Source organism: Coregonus clupeaformis, chromosome 19, assembly GCF_020615455.1.
Source record: "Coregonus clupeaformis isolate EN_2021a chromosome 19, ASM2061545v1, whole genome shotgun sequence".
NCBI classification, from domain to species: Eukaryota; Metazoa; Chordata; class Actinopteri; order Salmoniformes; family Salmonidae; genus Coregonus; species Coregonus clupeaformis.
Window position 1 is genome coordinate 30,881,018 of NC_059210.1, and position 20,833 is coordinate 30,901,850.

The 20,833-nt window shown below is 42.7% G+C and overlaps 1 protein-coding gene across 7 annotated transcripts in view; it reads left to right on the forward strand.

The window, feature by feature from the left end:
- LOC121532116 (inositol hexakisphosphate and diphosphoinositol-pentakisphosphate kinase 1) overlaps positions 1-20,833 on the forward strand; it is a 64,925-nt gene that overhangs the window by 15,536 nt on the left and 28,556 nt on the right. For all 7 annotated transcript variants that reach the window (XM_041837823.2, XM_041837826.2, XM_041837828.2 and 4 more), the window contains exons 11-17: positions 575-661; positions 823-898; positions 1,148-1,257; positions 16,248-16,333; positions 17,564-17,689; positions 20,046-20,167; positions 20,441-20,623. In XM_041837823.2, the coding sequence (XP_041693757.1) occupies positions 575-661; positions 823-898; positions 1,148-1,257; positions 16,248-16,333; positions 17,564-17,689; positions 20,046-20,167; positions 20,441-20,623 (790 nt within the window). The remainder of the gene's footprint in view (positions 1-574; positions 662-822; positions 899-1,147; positions 1,258-16,247; positions 16,334-17,563; positions 17,690-20,045; positions 20,168-20,440; positions 20,624-20,833) is intronic.

Below are 20,833 nucleotides of genomic sequence, written 5' to 3' on the forward strand. Positions count from 1 at the left end.
TTTATAACATGACTTCTAGTGGCCTTTTTGGGTACTTCAGATTATCACAGGTGTCTGTAAATATCTCTGGCCCTCTGTGTGGCCTTATCACATGTTTATATATAAACAAATCAAATAAGATAATTAAAACAATAAAAATAGAATGACAAAGCTGTAAAACATTATCCTAAATATAAACCACCAACAGTGAAAACTATTGGTGTTTAATGTGAGGGTTTCAGCATGAAATGTCCTGAAATTGTTTTACATGCTTTCATTTATTTTACTATGTCAAAATGTCTTTGTTGTAAATGTTTTGCCGACAAACTGGTGGCAGTTGTGAAAAAAGTCAAAAGTTGGAAGAGTTGCAGAATTAATTGAAAATAAAGCCGTTGTTGATGAGACACTGTAAAAAATATTAATTAGGCTATTTTCTCTTGAACCATATGGTCTATCCACTACAGACTCATGGTCAGTATTGACACAGATATAAAAAATTAATACTATGTATAAATATATATATATTTAAAGTTATTCAAGTATAAATTAGCGGTAACTTATCCGTAGCTTTGTAACCCTGTCACCTGTCCCGCAGGATGGAGCTGCGCTGTGTAATCGCCATCATCCGCCACGGAGACCGCACCCCCAAACAGAAGATGAAGATGGAAGTCAGACACCCTCTGTGAGTCTATATATCTTCATGCTCCCCATTCCCAGTGGGCAGAATTTGACACCACGTCTTAATGACTTAATTTTCTGATCAACGTCATATTACAAATACAACTTGTAATTCACCTTCCCCAGTCTTGTTGCGTTTCAATGATGTATCGGTTGTGTCTTTAGATTCTTTGAGCTGTTTGAGAAGTACGGAGGCTACAAGTCAGGGAAACTGAAGTTGAAGAAGCCCAAACAGCTACAGGTCAGTCCAAGTATCTCTTTGCCTGTAACACAGAAACGTGCAGTGTGTTCCTCTGTTGAGGGGAACTCTATTTATGACTATGGTAGTGCTATATATGGCCTCTACTTCTAATCCACTTATTTTCAAGGTTTCTTCCTGGCAACTGTTGCCTTTGCTTGCTCTTTGTAGGGGTTAAAGCTTTGGTTGTTGTTAAGCACTTTGTGACAAATGAGTTTGATTGACTGATGTCAGTCGTGTGTGTGTGTGTAGGAGGTGCTGGACATTGCCCGGCTCCTACTGGCTGAGTTGGGCCAGCACACGGACTGTGAGATCGAGGAGAAGAAGGGTAAACTGGAGCAGCTCAAGACTGTCCTGGAGATGTGAGTGAGACGCTTATGGGTGGATTACGGACACACACACACCATGTCCTGATCTGTCCATCATTTGATCGACTATGCATAAGGTAGTGATCTGCTCTGCTGTGTCTATGATGCTTGGTGTAGAAACCTCCTGTGTCATTGCTGTAGAAACCTCCTGTGTCATTGCTGTGTCTGTCTGTAGCCCAATACACAGATTGAATTAGCCTTCTGTTCACTAAGCACACTCTAGCCTAGTAGCTTTCACATTTACTTTGTGAACACCCCCCTCCTCCCTGTGTCTAACTCTTTCTCCCTATCTCTTTTCCTCCCTCCTTTCTCTCTCTCCTCCTCTCTCTCCAAAGGGAATCCAGCTTGAATGACACTCAGTACGCACCTTTTCCCCCTGTCCCTTTTAAAGGATGAGGTTCACTCCTCCTTGTTCTCAGCACTCACTGTAACCACCACTACCATTAACCCCTATTCATAATGATGAGGGATGTTATACTGAACTTAGAATCAGGGAACACTAGCCACAACCACAACCGTGTGTCCGCGTGCGTTTGAGGGAGTGCTTTGTTGTCTGCAATGCATGTCGTTCTGAAAGTTGCCCTATAATTCCTCTCACTGTCCCTTCGCCCTCCTCCTCACTCTTCTCAGCCTCAGTGTACTGTATGTAGGCTTACTGTTTGAACCCGTTGATAATGGTATGGGATTGCATATTAACCAGTTACCATTAGCACCTCATTGACAATAACCAAACAACATTCTTGGTTGGATCTAATACATGTCATTGAGTATGTTTTTTAAAAAGTATTATTTTAAAAACATTTCGGGGGTGAATCAGCTTTAATATAGCTTCCATCAATGTAATTGTCTGCGTCTTTTCCAATCCCCCATATATTTGTATATTAGAGTAATAGTGAAGACATCAAAACTATGAAATAACACATATGGAATCCCACTATATATGCATATAATGTATATATTACATGATCAAAAGTATGGCATTCTCTCAACCAGCTTCATGATGTAGTCACCTGGAATGCATTTTGATTAACAGGTGTGCCTTGATGAAAGTTAATTTGTGGAATGTATTTCCTTCTTAATGAGCCAATCAGTTGTGTTTTGACAAGGTAGGGGTGGTATACAGAAGAGAGCCATATTTGGTAAAAGACCAAGTCCATATTATGGCAAGAACAGCTCATATAAGCAAAGAGAAACGACAGTCCATCATTACTTTAAGACATGAAGGTCAGTCAATCCGGAAAATTTCAAGAACTTTGAACGTTTCTTCAAGTGCAGTCGCAAAAACCATCAAGCGCTATGATGAAACTGGCTCCGCCACAGGAAATAAATACTTCATAGAGTTCAAGTAACAGACACATCTCAACATCAACTGTTCAGAGGAGACTGCGTGAATCAGGCCTAAATGGTCGAATTGCTGCAAAGAAACAACTACTAAAGAACACCAATAATAATAAGAGACTTGCTTGGGCCAAGAAACACGAGCTATGGACATTACACCGATGGAAATCTGTCCTTTGGTCTGATGAGTCCAAATGTGCGTTTTTTGGTTCCAACCGCCGTGTCTTTGTGAGACGCAGAGTAGGTGAACGGATGATCTCCGCATGTGTGGTTCCCACTGTGAAGCATGGAGGAGGAGGTGTTATGGTGTGGGGGTGCTTTGCTGGTAACACTGTCTGTGATTTATTTAGAATTCAAGGCACACTTAACCAGCATGGCTACCACCGCTTTCTGCAGTGATACGCCATCCCATCTGGTTTGCACTTAGTGGGACTATCATTTGTTTTTCAACAGGACAATGACCCAACACACCTCCAGGCTGTGTAAGGGCTATTTGACCAAGAAGGAGAGTGATGGAGTGCTATATCAGATGACCTAGCCTCCACAATCACCTGACCTCAACCCAATTGAGATGGTTTGGGATGAGTTGGACCGCAGAGTGAAGGGAAAGCAGCCAACAAGTGTTCAGCATATGTGGGAACTCTTTCAAGACTGTTGGAAAAGCATTCCAGGTGAAGCTGGTTGAGAGAATGCCAAGAGTGTGCAAAGCTGTCATCAAGGCAAAGGGTGGCTACTTTGAAGAATATCAAATATAAACTATATCTTGATTTGTTTAACTTGTTTGGTTACTACATGATTCCATATGTGTTGTTTCATAGTTTTGATATCTTCACTATTATTCTACAATGTAGACAATAGTAAAAAGAAAGAACAACTCTGGAATGAGTAGCTGTCCAAATTTTGACTGGGTCTGTGTGTGTATACAGTGGGGAGAACAAGTATTTGATACACTGCCGATTTTGCAGGTTTTCCTACTTACAAAGCATGTAGAGGTCTAATTTTTATCATAGGTACACTTCAACTGTGAGAGACGGAATCTAAAACAAAAATCCAGAAAATCACATTCTATGAATTTTAAGTAATTAATTTGCATTTTATTGCATGACATAAGTATTTGATCACCTACCAACCAGTAAGAATTCCGGCTCTCACAGACCTGTTAGTTTTTCTTTAAGAAGCCCACCTGTTCTCCACTCATTACCTGTATTAACTGCACCTGTTTGAACTCGTTACCTGTATAAAAGACACCTGTCCACACACTCAATCAAACAGACTCCAACCTCTCCACAATGGCCAAGACCAGAGAGCTGTGTAAGGACATCAGGGATACAATTGTAGACCTGCACAAGGCTGGGATGGGCTACAGGACAATAGGCAAGCAGCTTGGTGAGAAGGCAACAACTGTTGGCGCAATTATTAGAAAATGGAAGAAGTTCAAGATGACGGTCAATCACCCTCGGTCTGGGGCTCCATGCAAGATCTCACCTCGTGGGGCATCAATGATCATGAGGAAGGTGAGGGATCAGCCCAGAACTACACGGCAGGACCTGGTCAATGACCTGAAGAGAGCTGGGACCACAGTCTCAAAGAAAACCATTAGTAACACACTACGCCGTAATGGATTAAAATCCTGCAGCGCACGCAAGGTACCCCTGCTCAAGCCAGCGCATGTCCAGGCCCGTCTGAAGTTTGCCAATGACCATCTGGATGATCCAGAGGAGGAATGGGAGAAGGTCATGTGGTCTAATGAGACAAAAATAGAGCTTTTTGGTCTAAACTCCACTCGCCGTGTTTGGAGGAAGAAGAAGGATGAGTACAACCACAAGAACACCATCCCAACCGTGAAGCATGGAGGTGGAAACATCATTCTTTGGGGATGCTTTTCTGCAAAGGGGACAGGACGACTGCACCGTATTGAGGGGAGGATGGATGGGGCCATGTATCGCGAGATCTTAGCCAACAACAACCTTCCCTCAGTAAGAGCATTGAAGATGGGTCGTGGCTGGGTCTTCCAGCATGACAACGACCCGAAACACACAGCCAGGGCAACTAAGGAGTGGCTCCGTAAGAAGCATCTCAAGGTCCTGGAGTGGCCTAGCCAGTCTCCAGACCTGAACCCAATAGAACATCTTTGGAGGGAGCTGAAAGTCCGTATTGCCCAGCGACAGCCCCGAAACCTGAAGGATCTGGAGAAGGTCTGTATGGAGAAGTGGGCCAAAATCCCTGCTGCAGTGTGTGCAAACTTGGTCAAGACCTACAGGAAACATATGATCTCTGTAATTGCAAACAAAGGTTTCTGTACCAAATATTAAGTTCTGCTTTTCTGATGTATCAAATACTTATGTCATGCAATAAAATGCAAATTATTTACTTAAAAATCATACAATGTGATTTTCTGGATTTTAGATTCCGTCTCTCACAGTTGAAGTGTACCTATGATAAAAATTACAGACCTCTACATGCTTTGTAAGTAGGAAAACCTGCAAAATCGGCAGTGTATCAAATACTTGTTCTCCCCACTGCATGCCTCATCACAATTATATCTCGGAGATCTACAGACAGTTCCTTGGACTTCATGGTATAGTTTCTGCTCTGACATGCACTGTCAACTGTGGAACCTTATAAAGACAGGTGTGTTTCTTTCTAAATCATGTCCAAACAATTGACAACAGGTGGACTCCAATCAAGTTGTAGTGAAATCTCAAGGATGATCAAAGGAAATTCAGCTTTACCTTTCCCTTTGGAGTGTCATAGCAAAGAGTTGTGAATACTTATGTAAATGGTTTATCTGTATTTTATTTAAAAAAAAAGAAAAAAAAGAAAAAAAAGAAATGAACTTAGAAATGTCCTTGTTTTCGAAAGAAAAGCATTTTTTTGTCCATTTTAAAATAACATGAAATTGATCAGAAATACAGTGTAGACATTGTTAATGTTGTAAATGGCTATTGTAGCTGGAAACGGCTGATTTTTAATGGAATATCTACATAGGCGTAGAGAGGCCCATTATCAGCAACCATCAGTCCTGTGTTCCAATGGCACGCTGTGTTTGCTAATCCAAATTTATTGTTTTAAAAGGCTAATTGATCATTTAGAAAACCCTTTTGCAATTATGTTAGCACAGCTGAAAACTGTTGTGCTGATTAAAGAAGCAATACAACTGGCCTGCTTGAGACTAGTTGAGTATCTGGAGCATCAGCAGTTGTGGGTTCGATTACAGGCTCAAAATGGCCAGAAACAAATAACTTTCTTCTGAAACTCATCAGTCTATTCTTGTTCAGAGAAATTTAGGCTATTCCATGCGAGAAATTGCCAAGAAATTGAAGATCTCGGTCAACGCTGTGTACTACTCCCTTCACAGAACAGCCCAAACTGTCTCTAACCAGAATAGAAAGAGTGCGTGGCCCCGGTGCACAACTGAGCAAGAGGACAAATACATTAGCGTCTAGTTTGAGAAACAAACGCCTCACAGGTCCTCAACTTGCAGATTCATTAAATAGTACCCGCAAAACACCAGTCTCAACGTCAACAGTGAAGAGGCGACTTCGGGTTGCTGACCTTCTAGGCAGAGTTGCAAAGAAAAAGCCATATCTCAGACTGGCCAATAAAAATAAAATATAAGATGGGCAAAGGAACAAAGACACTAGACAGAGGAAGATTGGAAAAAAAGTGTTATGGACAGACTAATCGAAGTTTGAGGTGTTCGGATCACAAAAAAGAACATTTGTGAGACACAGACCAAATGAAAAGATGCTGGAGGAGTGCTTGATGCCATATGTCAAGCATGGTGGAGGCAATGTGATGGTCTGGGGGTGCTTTGTTGGTGGTAAAGTGGGAGATTTGTACAGGGTAAAATGGATCTTGAAGAAGGAAGGCTATCACTCCATTTTGCAACGCCATGCCATACCCTGTGGACGGCACTTGATTGGAGCCAATTTCCTCCTACAACAGGACAAGGACCCAAAGCACAGCTCCAAACTTTGCAGTAACTATTTAGAGAAGAAGCAGTCAGCTGGTATTCTGTCTATAATGGAGTTGCCAGCACAGTCACCGGATCTCAACCCTATTGAGCTGTTGTGGGAGCAGCTTGACCCTATGGGACGTAAGAAGTGCCCATCAAGCCAATCCAACTTGTGGGAGGTGATTCAGGAAGCATGGTGGGAAATCTCTTCAGATTACCTCAACAAATTGATAACTAGAATGCCGAAGGTCTGCAAGGCTGTAATTGCTGCAAATGGAGGATTCTTTGACGAAAGCAAAGTTTGAAGGACACAATTATTATTTCAAATAAAAATCATAATTTCTAACCTTGTCATTGACTACATTTCCTATTAATTTTGCTGTATTTCCTATTCAAACTCATTTCATGTATGTTTTCATGGAAAACAAGGACCCCAAACTTTTGAACGGTTGTGTGTGCATTCGGAAGGTATTCAGACCCCTTGACTTTTTTCACATTTTGTTGCATTTCAGCCTTATTCTAAAATGGGATTCAACTCTTTTTTTTTTATCCTCATCAATGTACACATAATACCCCATAATGACAAAGCAAAAACAGGTTTTTAGACATTTTTGCAAATGTATTATAAATAAAAAACTGAAATTACATTTACATAAGTATTCAGACCCTTTACTCAGTACTTTGTTGAAGCACCTTTTGGCAGCGATTACATCCTCAAGTCTTCTTGGGTATGACGCTACAAGCTTAGCACACCTAAGTTTGGCGAGTTTCTCCCTTTCTTCTCTGCAGATCCTCTCAAGCTATGTCAGGTTGGATAGGTAGCATCGCTGCACAGCTATTTTCAGGTCTGTCCAGAGATGTTTGATTTGGTTCAAGTCTGTGCTCTGGCTGGGCCACTCAAGGACATTCGGAGACTTGTCCAGAAGCCACTCCTGTGTTGTCTTGGCTGTGTGCTTAGGGTCGTTGTCCTGTTGGATGGTGAACCTTTGTCTGAGGTCCTGAGTGCTCTGGAGCAGGTTTTCATCAAGGATCTCTGTACTTTGCTCCATTCATCTTTACCTTGATCCTGACTAGTCTCCCAGTTCCTGCCGCTGAAAAATATCACCACAGCATGATGCTGCCACAACCATGCTTCACCGTAGGGATGGTGCCAGGTTTCCTTAAGACATGACGATTGGCATTCAGGCCAAAAATCAGACCAGAGCATCTTGTTTCTCATGGTCTGAGAGTCCTTTAGGTGCCTTTTGGCAAACTCCAAGTGGGCTGTCATGTGCCTTTTTACTGAGGAGTGGCTTCCGTCTGGCCACTACCATAAAGGCCTGATTGGTGGAGTGCTGCAGAGATGGTTGTCCTTCTGGAAGGTTCTCCAATCTCCACAGAGGAACTCTGGAGCTCTGTCAGAGTGATTATCGGGTTCTTGGTCACCTCCCTGATCAAGGCCCTTCTCCCCCGATTGCCGGGCGGCCAGCTCTAGGAAGAGTCTTGGTGGTTTTAAACTTCTTCCATTTAAGAATGATGGAGGCCACTGTGTTCTTGGAGACCTTCAATGCTGCAGACATTTTTTGGTACCCTTCCCCAGATCTGTGCCTCGACACAATCCTGTCTCGCAGCTCCACGGACAATTCCTTCGACCTCATGGCTTGGTTTTTGCTGTGACATGCATTGTCAACTGTGGGACCATATATAGACAGGTGTGTGTGCCTTTCCAAATCATGTCCTATCAATTGAATTTACCACAGGTGGACGCCAATCAAGTTGTAGAAACATTTCAAGGATGATCAATGGAAACAGGATGCACCTGAGCTCAATTTCGAGTCTCACAGCAAAGGGTCTGAATACTTATGTAAATAAGGTATTTCTGTTTTTGTTTTTTTATTACATTTGCAATCATTTCTAAAAACGTTTATTTGCTTTGTCATTATGGGGTATTGTGTGTAGATTGATCAACATTTTTAATGTAATCCATTTTAGAATAAGGCTAACAAAATGTGGAAACAAACATACAGTACCAGTCAAAAGTTTGGACACCTACTCATTCAAGGGTTTTTCTTTATTTTTTACATTGTATAATAATAGTGAAGACATCAACACTATGAAATAACACAGATGGAATCATGTAGTAACCAAAAAAGTGTTAAACAAATCAAAATATATTTGAGATTTCTTCAAAAAGCCACCCTTTGCCTTGATGACAGCTTTGCACACTCTTGGCATTGTCTCAACCAGCTTCACCTGGAATTCTTTTCCAACAGTCTTGAAGGAGTTCCCACATATGCTGAGCACTTGTTGGCTGCTTTTCCTTCACTCTGTTGTCTGACTCATCCCAAACCATCTCAATTGGGTTGAGGTCGGGGGATTGTGGAGGCCAGGTCATCTGATGCAGTACTCCATCACTCTCCTTCTTGATCAAATAGCCTTTGAACAGCCTGGACGTGTGTTGGGTCATTGTCCTGTTGAAAAACAAATTATAGTCCCACTAAGCCCAAACCAGATGTGATGGCGTATCGCTGCAGAATACTGTGGTAGTCATGCTGGTTAAGTGTGCCTTGAATTCTAATTAAATCACAGACAGTGTCACCAGCAAACCACCCCCACACCATAACACCACCTCCTTCATGCTTTACGGTGAGAACTACACATGCGGAGATCATCCGTTCACCCACACCGCGTCTCACAAAGACACTGCTGTTTGAACTCCAGACCAAAGGACAAGTTTCCACTTGTGTTTATTGGCCCAAGCAGGTCTCTTCTTCTTATTGGTGTCCTTTTAGTAGTGGTTTCTTTGCAGCAATTCGACCATGAAGGCCTGATTCACACATTCTCCTCTGAACAGATGATGTTGAGATGTGTCTGTTACTTGAACTCTGTGAAGCATTTATTTGGGCTGCAATTTCTGAGGCTGGTAACTCTAATGAACCTATCCTCTGCAGCAGAGGTAATTCTGGGTCTTCCAATCCTCTGGCGGTCCTCATGAGAGCCAGTTTCATCATAGTGCTTGATGGTTTTTGTGACAGCACTTGAAGAAACGTTCAAAGTTCTTGATGTTCTGGATTGACTGACCTTCATGTCTTAAAGTAATGATGGACTGTCGTTTTCTCTTTGCTTATATGAGCTGTTCTTGCCATAATATGGACTTGGTATTTTACAAAATAGGGCTATCTTCTGTATACCACCCCTACCTTGTCACAACACAACTGATTGGCTCAAATGCATTAAGAAGGAAATAAATTCCACAAATTAACTTCTAAGAAGGCATACCTGTTAATTGAAATGCATTCCAGGTGACTACCTCATGAAGCTGGTTGAGAGAATGCCAAGAGTGTGCAAAGCTGTCATCAAGGCAGAGGGTGGCCATTTTGAAGAATCTCATATAAAATATAATTTGATTTATTCAACACTTTTTTTGGTTACTACATGATTCCATATGTGTTATTTCATAGTTTTGATGTCTTCACTGTTATTCTACAATGTACACATTTTTAAAAATAAAGAAAAACCCTTGAATGAGTAGGCGTCAACTTTTGACTGGTAGTGTGTGTGTGTGTACATACAGTTGAAGTCGGAAGTTTACATACACTTAGGTTGGAGTCATTAAAACCCATTTTTCAACCACTCCATACATTTCTTGTTAACAAAAAATCGTTTTGGCAAGTCGGTTAGGACATCTACTTTGTGCATGACACAAGTAATTTTTCCAAGAATTGTTTACAGACTGATTAGTTCACTTATAATTCACTGTATCACAATTCCAGTGGGTCAGAAGTTTACATACACTAAATTGACTGTGCCTTTTTAAACAGCTTGGAAAATTCCAGAAAATGATGTCATGGCTTTAGAAGCTTCTGATAGGCTAATTGACATCATTTGAGTCAATTGGAGGTGTACCTGTGGATGTATTTCAAGGCCTACCTTCAAACTCGGTGCCTCTTTGCTTGACATCATGGGAAAATCAAAAGAAATGAGCAAAGACCTCAGAAAACAAATTGTAGAACTCCACAAGTCTGGTTCATCCTTGGGAGCAATTTCCAAACTCCTGAAGGTAACACGTTCATCTGTACAAATAATATAATAGTAGTAAGTATAAACACCATGGGACCACACAGCTGTCATACCGCTCATGAAGGAGACGTGTTCTGTCTCCTAGAGATTAAAGTACTTTGGTGTGAAAAGTGCAAATCAATCCCAGAACAACAGCAAAGGACCTTGTGAATATGCTGGAGGAAACAGGTACGAAAGTATCTATATCCACAGTAAAACTAGTCCTATATCAATATAACTTGAAAGGTTGCTCAGCAAGGAAGAAGCCACTGCTCCAAAACCGCCATAAAAAAGCCGGACTACGGTTTGCAACTGCACATGGGGACAAAGATAGTACTTTTTGGAGAAATGTCCTCTGGTCTAATGAAACACAAATAGAACTGTTTGGCCATAATGACCATCGTTATGTTTGGACGAAAAAGGGGGTAGCTTAAAAGCTGAAGAACACCATCCCAACCATGAAGCACGGGGGTGGCAGCGTCATGCTGTGGGGGTGCTTTGCTGAAGGAGGGACTGGTGCACTTCACAAAATGGATGGCATCATGAGGAAGGAAAATTATGTGGATATATTGAAGCAACATCAAGACATCAGTCAGGAAGTTAAAGCTTGGTCGCAAATGGTCTTCCAAATGGACAATGACCCCAAGCACAACAAAGTCAAGGTATTGGAGTGGCCATCACAAAGCCCTGACCTCAATCCTATAGAAAATGTGTGGGCAGAACTGAAAAAGCGTGTGCGAGCAAAGAGGCCTACAAACCTGACTCAGTTACACCAGATCTGTCTGGAGGAATGGGCCAAAATTAACCCAACTTATTGTGGGAAGCTTGTGGAAGGCTACGCGAAACGTTTGACCCAAGTTAAACAATTTAAAGGCAATGCTACCAAATACTAATTGAGTGTATGCAAACCTCTGACCCACTGGGAATGTGATGAAAGAAATAAAAGCTGAACTAAATAATTCTCTCTACTATTATTCTGACATTTCACATTCTTAAAATAAAGTGGTGATCCTAACTGACCTAAGACAGGGAATTTTTTACCAGGATTAAATGTCAGGAATTGTGAAAATCTTGAGTTTAAATGTATTTGGCTAAAGTGTATGTAAACTTCCGACTTCAACTGTATATGTTTGTTTGTTTAGTTTTTAATATACACTGCTCAAAAAAATAAAGGGAACACTTAAACAACACAATGTAACTCCAAGTCAATCACACTTCTGTGAAATCAAACTGTCCACTTAGGAAGCAACACTGATTGACAAAAAATGTCACATGCTGTTGTGCAAATGGAATAGACAACAGGTGGAAATTATAGGCAATTAGCAAGACACCCCCAATAAAGGAATGGTTTTGCAGGTGGTGACCACAGACCACTTCTCAGTTCCTATGCTTCCTGGCTGATGTTTTGGTCACTTTTGAATGCTGGCGGTGCTTTCACTCTAGTGGTAGCATGAGACGGAGTCTACAACCCACACAAGTGGCTCAGGTAGTGCAGCTCATCCAGGATGGCACATCAGTGCGAGCTGTGGCAAGAAGGTTTGCTGTGTCTGTCAGCGTAGTGTCCAGAGCATGGAGGCGCTACCAGGAGACAGGCCAGTACATCAGGAGACGTGGAGGAGGCCGTAGGGAGGGCAACAACCCAGCAGCAGGACTGCTACCTCCGCCTTTGTGCAAGGAGGAGCAGGAGGAGCACTGCCAGAGCCCTGCAAAATGACCTCCAGCAGGCCACAAATGTGCATTTGTCTGCTCAAACGGTCAGAAACAGACTCCATGAGGGTGGTATGAGGGCCCGACGTCCACAGGTGGGGGTTGTGCTTACAGCCCAACACCGTGCAGGATGTTTGGCATTTGCCAGAGAACACCAAGATTGGCAAATTCGCCACTGGCGCCCTGTGCTCTTCACAGATGAAAGCAGGTTCACACTGAGCACATGTGACAGAGTCTGGAGATGCCGTGGAGAACGTTCTGCTGCCTGCAACATCCTCCAGCATGACCGGTTTGGTGGTGGGTCATTCGTGGGGTGGCATTTCTTTGGGGGGCCGCACAGCCCGCAATGTGCTTGCCAGAGGTAGCCTGACTGCCATTAGGTACCGAGATGAGATCCTCAGACCCCTTGTGAGATCATATGCTGGTGCGGTTGGCCCTGGGTTCCTCCTAATGCAAGACAATGCTAGACCTCATGTGGCTGGAGTGTTTCAGCAGTTCCTGCAAGAGGAAGGCATTGATGCTATGGACTGGGCCCGCCTTTCCCCAGACCTGAATCCAATTGAGCACATCTGGGACATCATGTCTCGCTCCATCCACCAACGCCACGTTGCACCACAGACTGTCCAGGAGTTGGCGGATGCTTTAGTCCAGGTCTGGGAGGAGATCCCTCAGGAGACCATCTGCCACCTCATCAGGAGCATGCCCAGGCGTTGTAGGGAGGTCATACAGGCACGTGGAGGCCACACACACTAGTGAGCCTCATTTTGACTTGTTTTAAGGACATTACATCAAAGTTGGATCAGCCTGTAGTGTGGTTTTCCACTTTAATTTTGAGGGTGACTCCAAATCCAGACCTCCATGGGTTGATCAATTTGATTTCCATTGATACTTTTTGTGTGATTTTGTTGTCAGCACATTCAACTATGTAAAGAAAAAAGTATTTAATAAGATTATTTAATTCATTCAGATCTAGGATGTGTTATTTTAGTGTTCCCTTAATTTTTTTGAGCAGTGTATATACATACATACATACATACATACATACAGTGGGGAGAACAAGTATTTGATACACTGCCAATTTTGCAGGTTTTCCTACTTACAAAGCATGTAGAGGTCTGTAATTTTTTATCATAGGTACACTCAACTGTGAGAGACGGAATCTAAAACAAAAATCCAGAAAATCACATTGTATGATTTTTAAGTAATTAATTTGCATTTTATTGCATGACATAAGTATTTGATACATCAGAAAAGCAGAACTTAATATTTGGTACAGAAACCTTTGTTTGCAATTACAGAGATCATACGTTTCCTGTAGGTCTTGACCAGGTTTGCACACACTGCAGCAGGGTTTTTGGCCCACTCCTCCATACAGACCTTCTCCAGAGCCTTCAGGTTTTGGGGCTGTCGCTGGGCAATACGGACTTTCAGCTCCTTCCAAAGATGTTCTATTGGGTTCAGGTCTGGAGACTGGCTAGGCCACTCCAGGACCTTGAGATGCTTCTTACGGAGCCACTCCTTAGTTGCCCTGGCTGTGTGTTTCTGGTCGTTGTCATGCTGGAAGACCAGCCAGGACCCATCTTCAATGCTCTTACTGAGGGAAGGAGGTTGTTGGCCAAGATCTCACTATACATGGCCCCATCCATCCTCCCCTCAATACGGTGCAGTCGTCCTGTCCCATTTGCAGAAAAGCATCCCACCTCCATGCTTCACGGTTGCGATGGTGTTCTTGGGGTTGTACTCATCCTTCTTCTTCCTCCAAACATGGCGAGTGGAGTTTAGACCAAAAAGCTATATTTTTGTCTCATCAGACCACATGACCTTCTCCCATTCCTCCTCTGGATCATCCAGATGGTTATTGGCAAACTTCAGACGGGCCTGGACATGTGATGGCTTGAGCAGGGGGACCTTGCGTACGCTGCAGGATTTTAATCCATGACGGCGTAGTGTGTTACTAATGGTTTTCTTTGAGACTGTGGTCCCAGCTCTCTTCAGGTCATTGACCAGGTCCTGCCGTGTAGTTCTGGGCTGATCCTTCACCTTTCTCATGATCATTGATGCCCCACGAGGTGAGATCTTGCATGGAGCCCCAGACCGAGGGTGATTGACCGTCATCTTGAACTTCTTCCATTTTTGAATAATTGCGCCAACAGTTGTTGCCTTCTCACCAAGCTGCTTGCCTATTGTCCTGCAGCCCATCCCAGCCTTGTGCAGGTCTACAATTGTATCCCTGATGTCCTTACACAGCTTTCTGGTCTTGGCCATTGTGGAGAGGTTGGAGTCTGTTTGATTGAGTGTGTGGACAGGTGTCTTTTATACAGGTAACGAGTGGAGAACAGGAGGGCTTCTTAAAGAAAAACTAACAGGTCTGTGAGAGCCGGAATTGTTACTGGTTGGTAGGTGATCAAATACTTATGTCATGCAATAAAATGCAAATTAATTACTTAAAAATCATACAATGTGATTTTCCGTCTCTCACAGTTGAAGTGTACCTATGATAAAAATTACAGACCTCTACATGCTTTGTAAGTAGGAAAACCTGCAAAATCGGCAGTGTATGAAATACTTGTTCTCCCCACTGTATGTTTGTGTGTGTGTGTGTGTGTGTGTGTATATATATATATATAAATTCCTAACCCTACCTCCCCTAATTGGAGTAAACTAATGGACAACGACACTTAGGCTTCTACTTCCAGCTTATACTATACTATACTATATACATTTTACGGACACAATGTAGTTGAGTACGGTTACATGCACACAATAATGTGATTATTGTGGATAGTCAGATTTAATATAATGGTTTGATTAAAACATTTAGATGCTTTGCAAGAAGAACGATTTCCCTAATAATCCTGTTTACCTGATGGCACTCAAAATATGGCACTCAAAACAATCAAAATAAACTTTCTACCACAGTCCCATGTTATTTTTGGTAAGCATATTTGATTCTGAGTTCGGACATATAAAGTTTGTATTTGAAAACTACTGCTAAGATGCGTACATTGTTGTTCCGAACTCACTTCACTCGCGCTAAAGCTGTTTACGTGTCCTAATAATTTCGAAATATTGCTCCGAAAACCGGCTGTTTTAATCGGCGTATGCTTATTTTCGAAATTGACCTTTACTCCGATTTATAAGGTATTTACATGATTATTTAATATCTAATTATTCCTGTGCATGTAAACGTACTCATTGTCTGTTGGAGCAGGTCCTCCTTATGAATATGATCTGTGCCATGTTAGTTTCCAAGTATGTTTCCATTAGTGGCAGATAAGCTAAATTATTATCATAGCGGGTACATTGAACAGCAGCAGTTATATAGCCCAGCCCTCACTACTGTCACAGCACTGTATCGCAAATCAAAGGGGAGGCTGAGACAATTTTACCCAACGGGGTGGGTGGAATCCCAATGATGTCGTCTAACCAAAAGCTTGTCACATCCAAAAGGACAGCGCTGGTATGGCACATGAGGGATTAATAGTGACACACAGCGGCCGTCCAAAGGTCACACACATAACAACCCAAAACATGTTTCCAGAAACATGGTAGGCAGCTAGTTTAGCCTAGCCTGACTAGCCACTGACTGACAGACTGAGCACCTGCTAGCTAGCGTTTGAAGCTGGTGGGAGACAGTTCTGAACCATGGTTCTGAAATGAAACGTGTCCAACAAGGTTGGACTCAATTCCATAAAAATAGTCAAATTCAGGAGATTAATTGAAATTAAGTCCAATAATTAATTGAATTCAGTCCAAGAAAAGTTTATATTTTTTACATTTGTGTATTTTAAATGTACTTCCTGACTTGACAGATTTTGATTGGAGTTGAGCTTAACGCTGGTCTTGACATGTCACATGTCTGGGTTTGTATATGTGTGTGTACTGTACATGTATAATGATAACTGGAGCTTCATTAAGTGTAGATACCCCGTGTGTCTTCCAGGTACGGGCATTTCTCAGGCATCAACAGGAAAGTGCAGCTCACCTACCTGCCCAATGGGCAGCCCAAAGCCTCCAGTGAGGAAGAAGGTAGGGAGTCACAACCTTAAACTATCTCTGGTCATGTTCATGATTACACATACACTATATATACAAAAGTATGTGGACACCCCTTCAAATTAGTGGATTTGGCTATTTCAGCCACTCGCGTTGCTGACAGGTATGTGAAATCGAGCACACCGCCATGCAATCTCCATAGACAAACATTGGCAGTAGAATGGCCTTATTGAGGAGCTCAGTGACTTTCAACGTGGCACCGTCATGGGATGCCACCTTTCCAACAAGTCAGTTCGTCAAATTGCTGCCCTGGTCAACTGTAAGTGCTGTTATTGTGAAGTGGAAAAGTCTAGGAGCAACAATGGCTCAGCCGCGAAGTGGTAAGCCACAAGTTCACAGAACGGGACTGCTAAGGCGCGTAGCGCGTAAAGATAGTTTGTCCTCAACTGCCTCCTAAAGCAAAATGGGTTTCCATGGCCAAGCTGACGCACACAAGCCTAAGATCACCATGCGCAATGCCAAGGTTCAGGCTGGAGCAGTGGAAAAGCGTACTCTGGAGTGATGAATCACGCTTCACCATCTGGCAGTCCGTCAGACTAATCTGGGTTTGGCAAATGCCAGGAGAACGCTACCTGCCTAAAGCGTAGTGCCAACTGTAAAGTTTGGTGGAGGAGGAATAATGGTCTGGGGCTGTTTTTCATGGTTCGGGCTAGGCCCCTTAGTTCCAGTGAAGGGAAATCTTAACGCTACAGCATACAATGACATTCTAGATGATTCTGTGCTTCCAACTTTGTGGCAACAGTTTGGGGAAGACCCTTTCCTGTTTCAGCATGACAGTGCCCCCGTGCACAAAGTGAGGTCCATAAAGAAATGGTTTGTCGAGATCGGTGTAGAAGAACTTGACGGGCCTGCACAGAGCCCTGACCTTAACCCCATCAAAAACCTTTGGGATGAATTGGAACGCCGACTGCGAGCCAGGTCTAATCGCACAACATCAGTGCCGGACCTCACTAATGCTCTTGTTGCGGAATGGAAGCAAGTCCCCGCAGCAATCAACATCTAGTGGAAAGCTTTCCCAGAAGAGTGGAGGCTGTTATAGCAGCAAAGGGGGAACCAACTCCATATTAATGAGATGTCCACATACTTTTGGTCATTTAGTGTACTTTTAACATGCACATGACCTTTCAGCTTTTTTTCCAGATTTAACTGCAGGACCTAATGCAGGTGTGTGTGTGTGCGCGCATTTGTGTTATTGTTGTACAGAGGGTCCGAAGGAGGGTCCGTCTCTGCTGCTGGTGTTGAAGTGGGGAGGGGAGCTGACCCCGGCAGGCAGGGTACAGGCTGAGGAGCTGGGGAGGGCCTTCCGCTGCATGTACCCTGGAGGACAAGGTACAGTACTCTACTACTGGACACTCCACACCTCACCTCTACACTGTATACTACCTCTATATACTGACCTAGGGCTAGATGGGAGTTGGAATGGGCACAATTTAGTCAAACTCAAATAATTTGAAATCAAAAGCACCTCTGGTTTCAATGTAAATCAATTCAACTATTGCTATAAACAGCAGTTGAATTACATGTAGATAAAGCTGTAAAGTGATTGATAAGAAAACGTCTCTGCATGTTCTGTCTGTCCCTACATACAGTAACACATTTCTAGAGCCCCTAATTTCTCTTTGTGAGGTCACAAGGTCAGGAAGAACTATATTGTCCCAAATGCTAACTTGATATCCATGCGCTTAACTCCGTTTTTAGTAAATCATGAATTGAGGTCAATGGGAGATTTGTAAGTGTAAAATTACACATGCAGATCTAAAGTGAGGATTTATCCCAGCATTACTTCTGCCTGCCTTTCTCATTGCTGAAGGGGGATCCAATCTCAAACATGTTCTTGGTGGACACCTTTCTTTGCATTTGACATTTACACTCTGTGATTTCAATCCCTCCAAAGGCTCTCTACCATGAAGTCACATGTTACTGTTCTTAACATACTGGGTGTCATTGAAGCGTTTGTTTTAGGTTCAGTGGAAGAGACAGATTTTCTGAATGAAAGTTTGCTGCTTTCTCTCTTTTCCTGAAATGTCATATGGGCATTTTAGAAGATGCACTGTATTGTAAAGATGATCATTAATCACACTTGATTTCTAACTAAAATTAACACTAAGCACATTACACACTGCAGGAGTATTCATCATGGAATTTGCCAAGTGTTGTTCATTAGTCAAGCAAAATCTTTGAGTCAAGATTGTGTTTTACACATAAGGATTTTGAAATATATTTTTTGTCGTTTGAATTGTCCCCAAATTTACAAGGGAGGTCCATTCTCCCCTTCCTACATAGTGTCATTTTCATACCCAGGTTTAATGTAATGTGCTAATCCCAAGGTACTGTAGTAACATCACTATATTTGTATTATGCGTTCCCTCCCCATGTTTGCTTTCTAAAATAATGTTTATACTACCTACGCTGGACAACACATGATAAACTAGTCTTCCAAACAAAGCCCAGCGAACTAAGTGGAATGTGACTATTTTTAGATGATGGCAGACCAATATATGTTTTTATGTATATCTTCTTGCTTAAGCTTTTTTTATTTAAAAAAATGTACCAGAGGAATGTGAGAGCGTGTTCTCCTAGTGTACGTTTTCTGTTAATTCTGCTATTTTCTTATCTCTTGCACTGCATACTAGAAGGTAGCCGCAGGCACCTTGTCTGCTAGTCTCTTATTGGTAAGAAGGGCTTGGACTTATAACTGTCAACGAATGGATACGTTCGAACTACATCGTCCTCATCATTACATTTTACATTTTACATTTTAGTCATTTAGCAGACGCTCTTATCCAGAGCGACTTACAGGAGCAATTAGGGTTAAGTGCCTTGCTTAAGGGCACATCGACAGATTTTTCACCTAGTCGGCTCGGGGATTAGAACCAGCGACCTTTCGGTTACTGGCACAACGCTCTTACCCACTAACCTACCTACAAGCATTACACTACTCTGGGAGGTTTGGGTTTTATAAGAACGGTATGTGTCTTTTGGTGTGGGTTTCTGTGAAAGGGTCCATGAGGTGATCCGTCAATCCAAGGACGCAAAGTTGTTTGGTCATCTGCAAATGCAGTGTCATGACTCAGGAAGTTTTGGAGCAGTTCAGCGACTGCGCATCATCTCATACTAATAACGCTCCTGGAAATTCTCCATGGGTTGGAATTGTTTGTCTGTGAAAAGCCAGCAACGTAGCTTTCAGTTTCACTTCCAAACAAAAACGAGCATGAGAACTGAATTGTTTAGATAAGTATTTAGGATTTTGACCACATTCCATTTGTTTTTAACAATTTTTCATCCCAGGTATGAGATGTGAAGGACTTGATAGTTTTTTTTTCACCAAATAACCAATGTTTCCTCCCTCATCAACTGTAGATACATACCTAGATGTGTTTGTGCACATACAGTCTGTGTTGTTATGTAGGCGTGACCAGAGGAGGTGGGTGGGAGGAGCTATAGGAGGACTGGCTCATTGTAATGTCTGGAATGGAATAAATGGAACGGTATCAAACAGATCAAACAAATGGAAACCACATGTTCGACTCCATTCCATTTACTCCGTTCCAGCCATTACAATGAGCCCATCCTCCTATAGCTCCTCCCCCCAGCCTCCTCTGGCAGGCACCCTTTCTCCTCTTTCTCCCTTCCTCTGTAATGTCCTGTAAGCCTGATGTTCCTCCCTCTGTGCATGACCCTGTAGGGGACTACGCTGGTTTCCCTGGCTGTGGTCTGCTCCGTTTACACAGCACCTACCGCCACGACCTCAAGATCTACGCTTCAGACGAAGGCCGTGTTCAGATGACCGCTGCCGCTTTCGCCAAGGTGTGTTTACAGTACAACATGTTTGGGTGTTACTGTTTGCTGTGTGTGTGTGTGTGCGCCTGTAGATTTGTCAGTGTACAGGTGTGTGTGTGTGTGTGTAATGCATGCTCACTGTATAGGTAAACCTGGTTCCTTTCATTTGTGTTCAGTGTCAATATATCTCTATCCCTTAGCATGTGTAAACCCTTTCTGTGTACAGTACATATTGTTCCATGCATGTGTATGCACGTGTATATCTCATAGCTGTCTTATTGTGTGTGTGCGTGCATGTAGGGTCTGCTGGCTCTGGAGGGGGAGCTGACCCCTATCCTGGTGCAGATGGTGAAAAGTGCCAACATGAACGGCATGCTGGACAGCGACAGTGAGTCTCTGACCGACTGCCAGCAGAGGGTGAAGGCACGCCTCCATGAGATCATGCAGAAAGACCAGGACTTCACTGAGGCAGACTACGAAAAGGTACAGTCTGTAGACTCCTTCATCAAGACCACTACTACTCACCCAATCGGTGTTGGAAAGGCCATAGGAGAAAAGCCCTGTTTGAAATGGATAACACTTAACTTAAAGCCTGCAGGTGTAATGCCTTAATAGTTGTTATAATAAGCATTAATGAGCCTATGTTTCATAATAATAATAATAATAATAAGCATTCAACTAAGAATCATTATG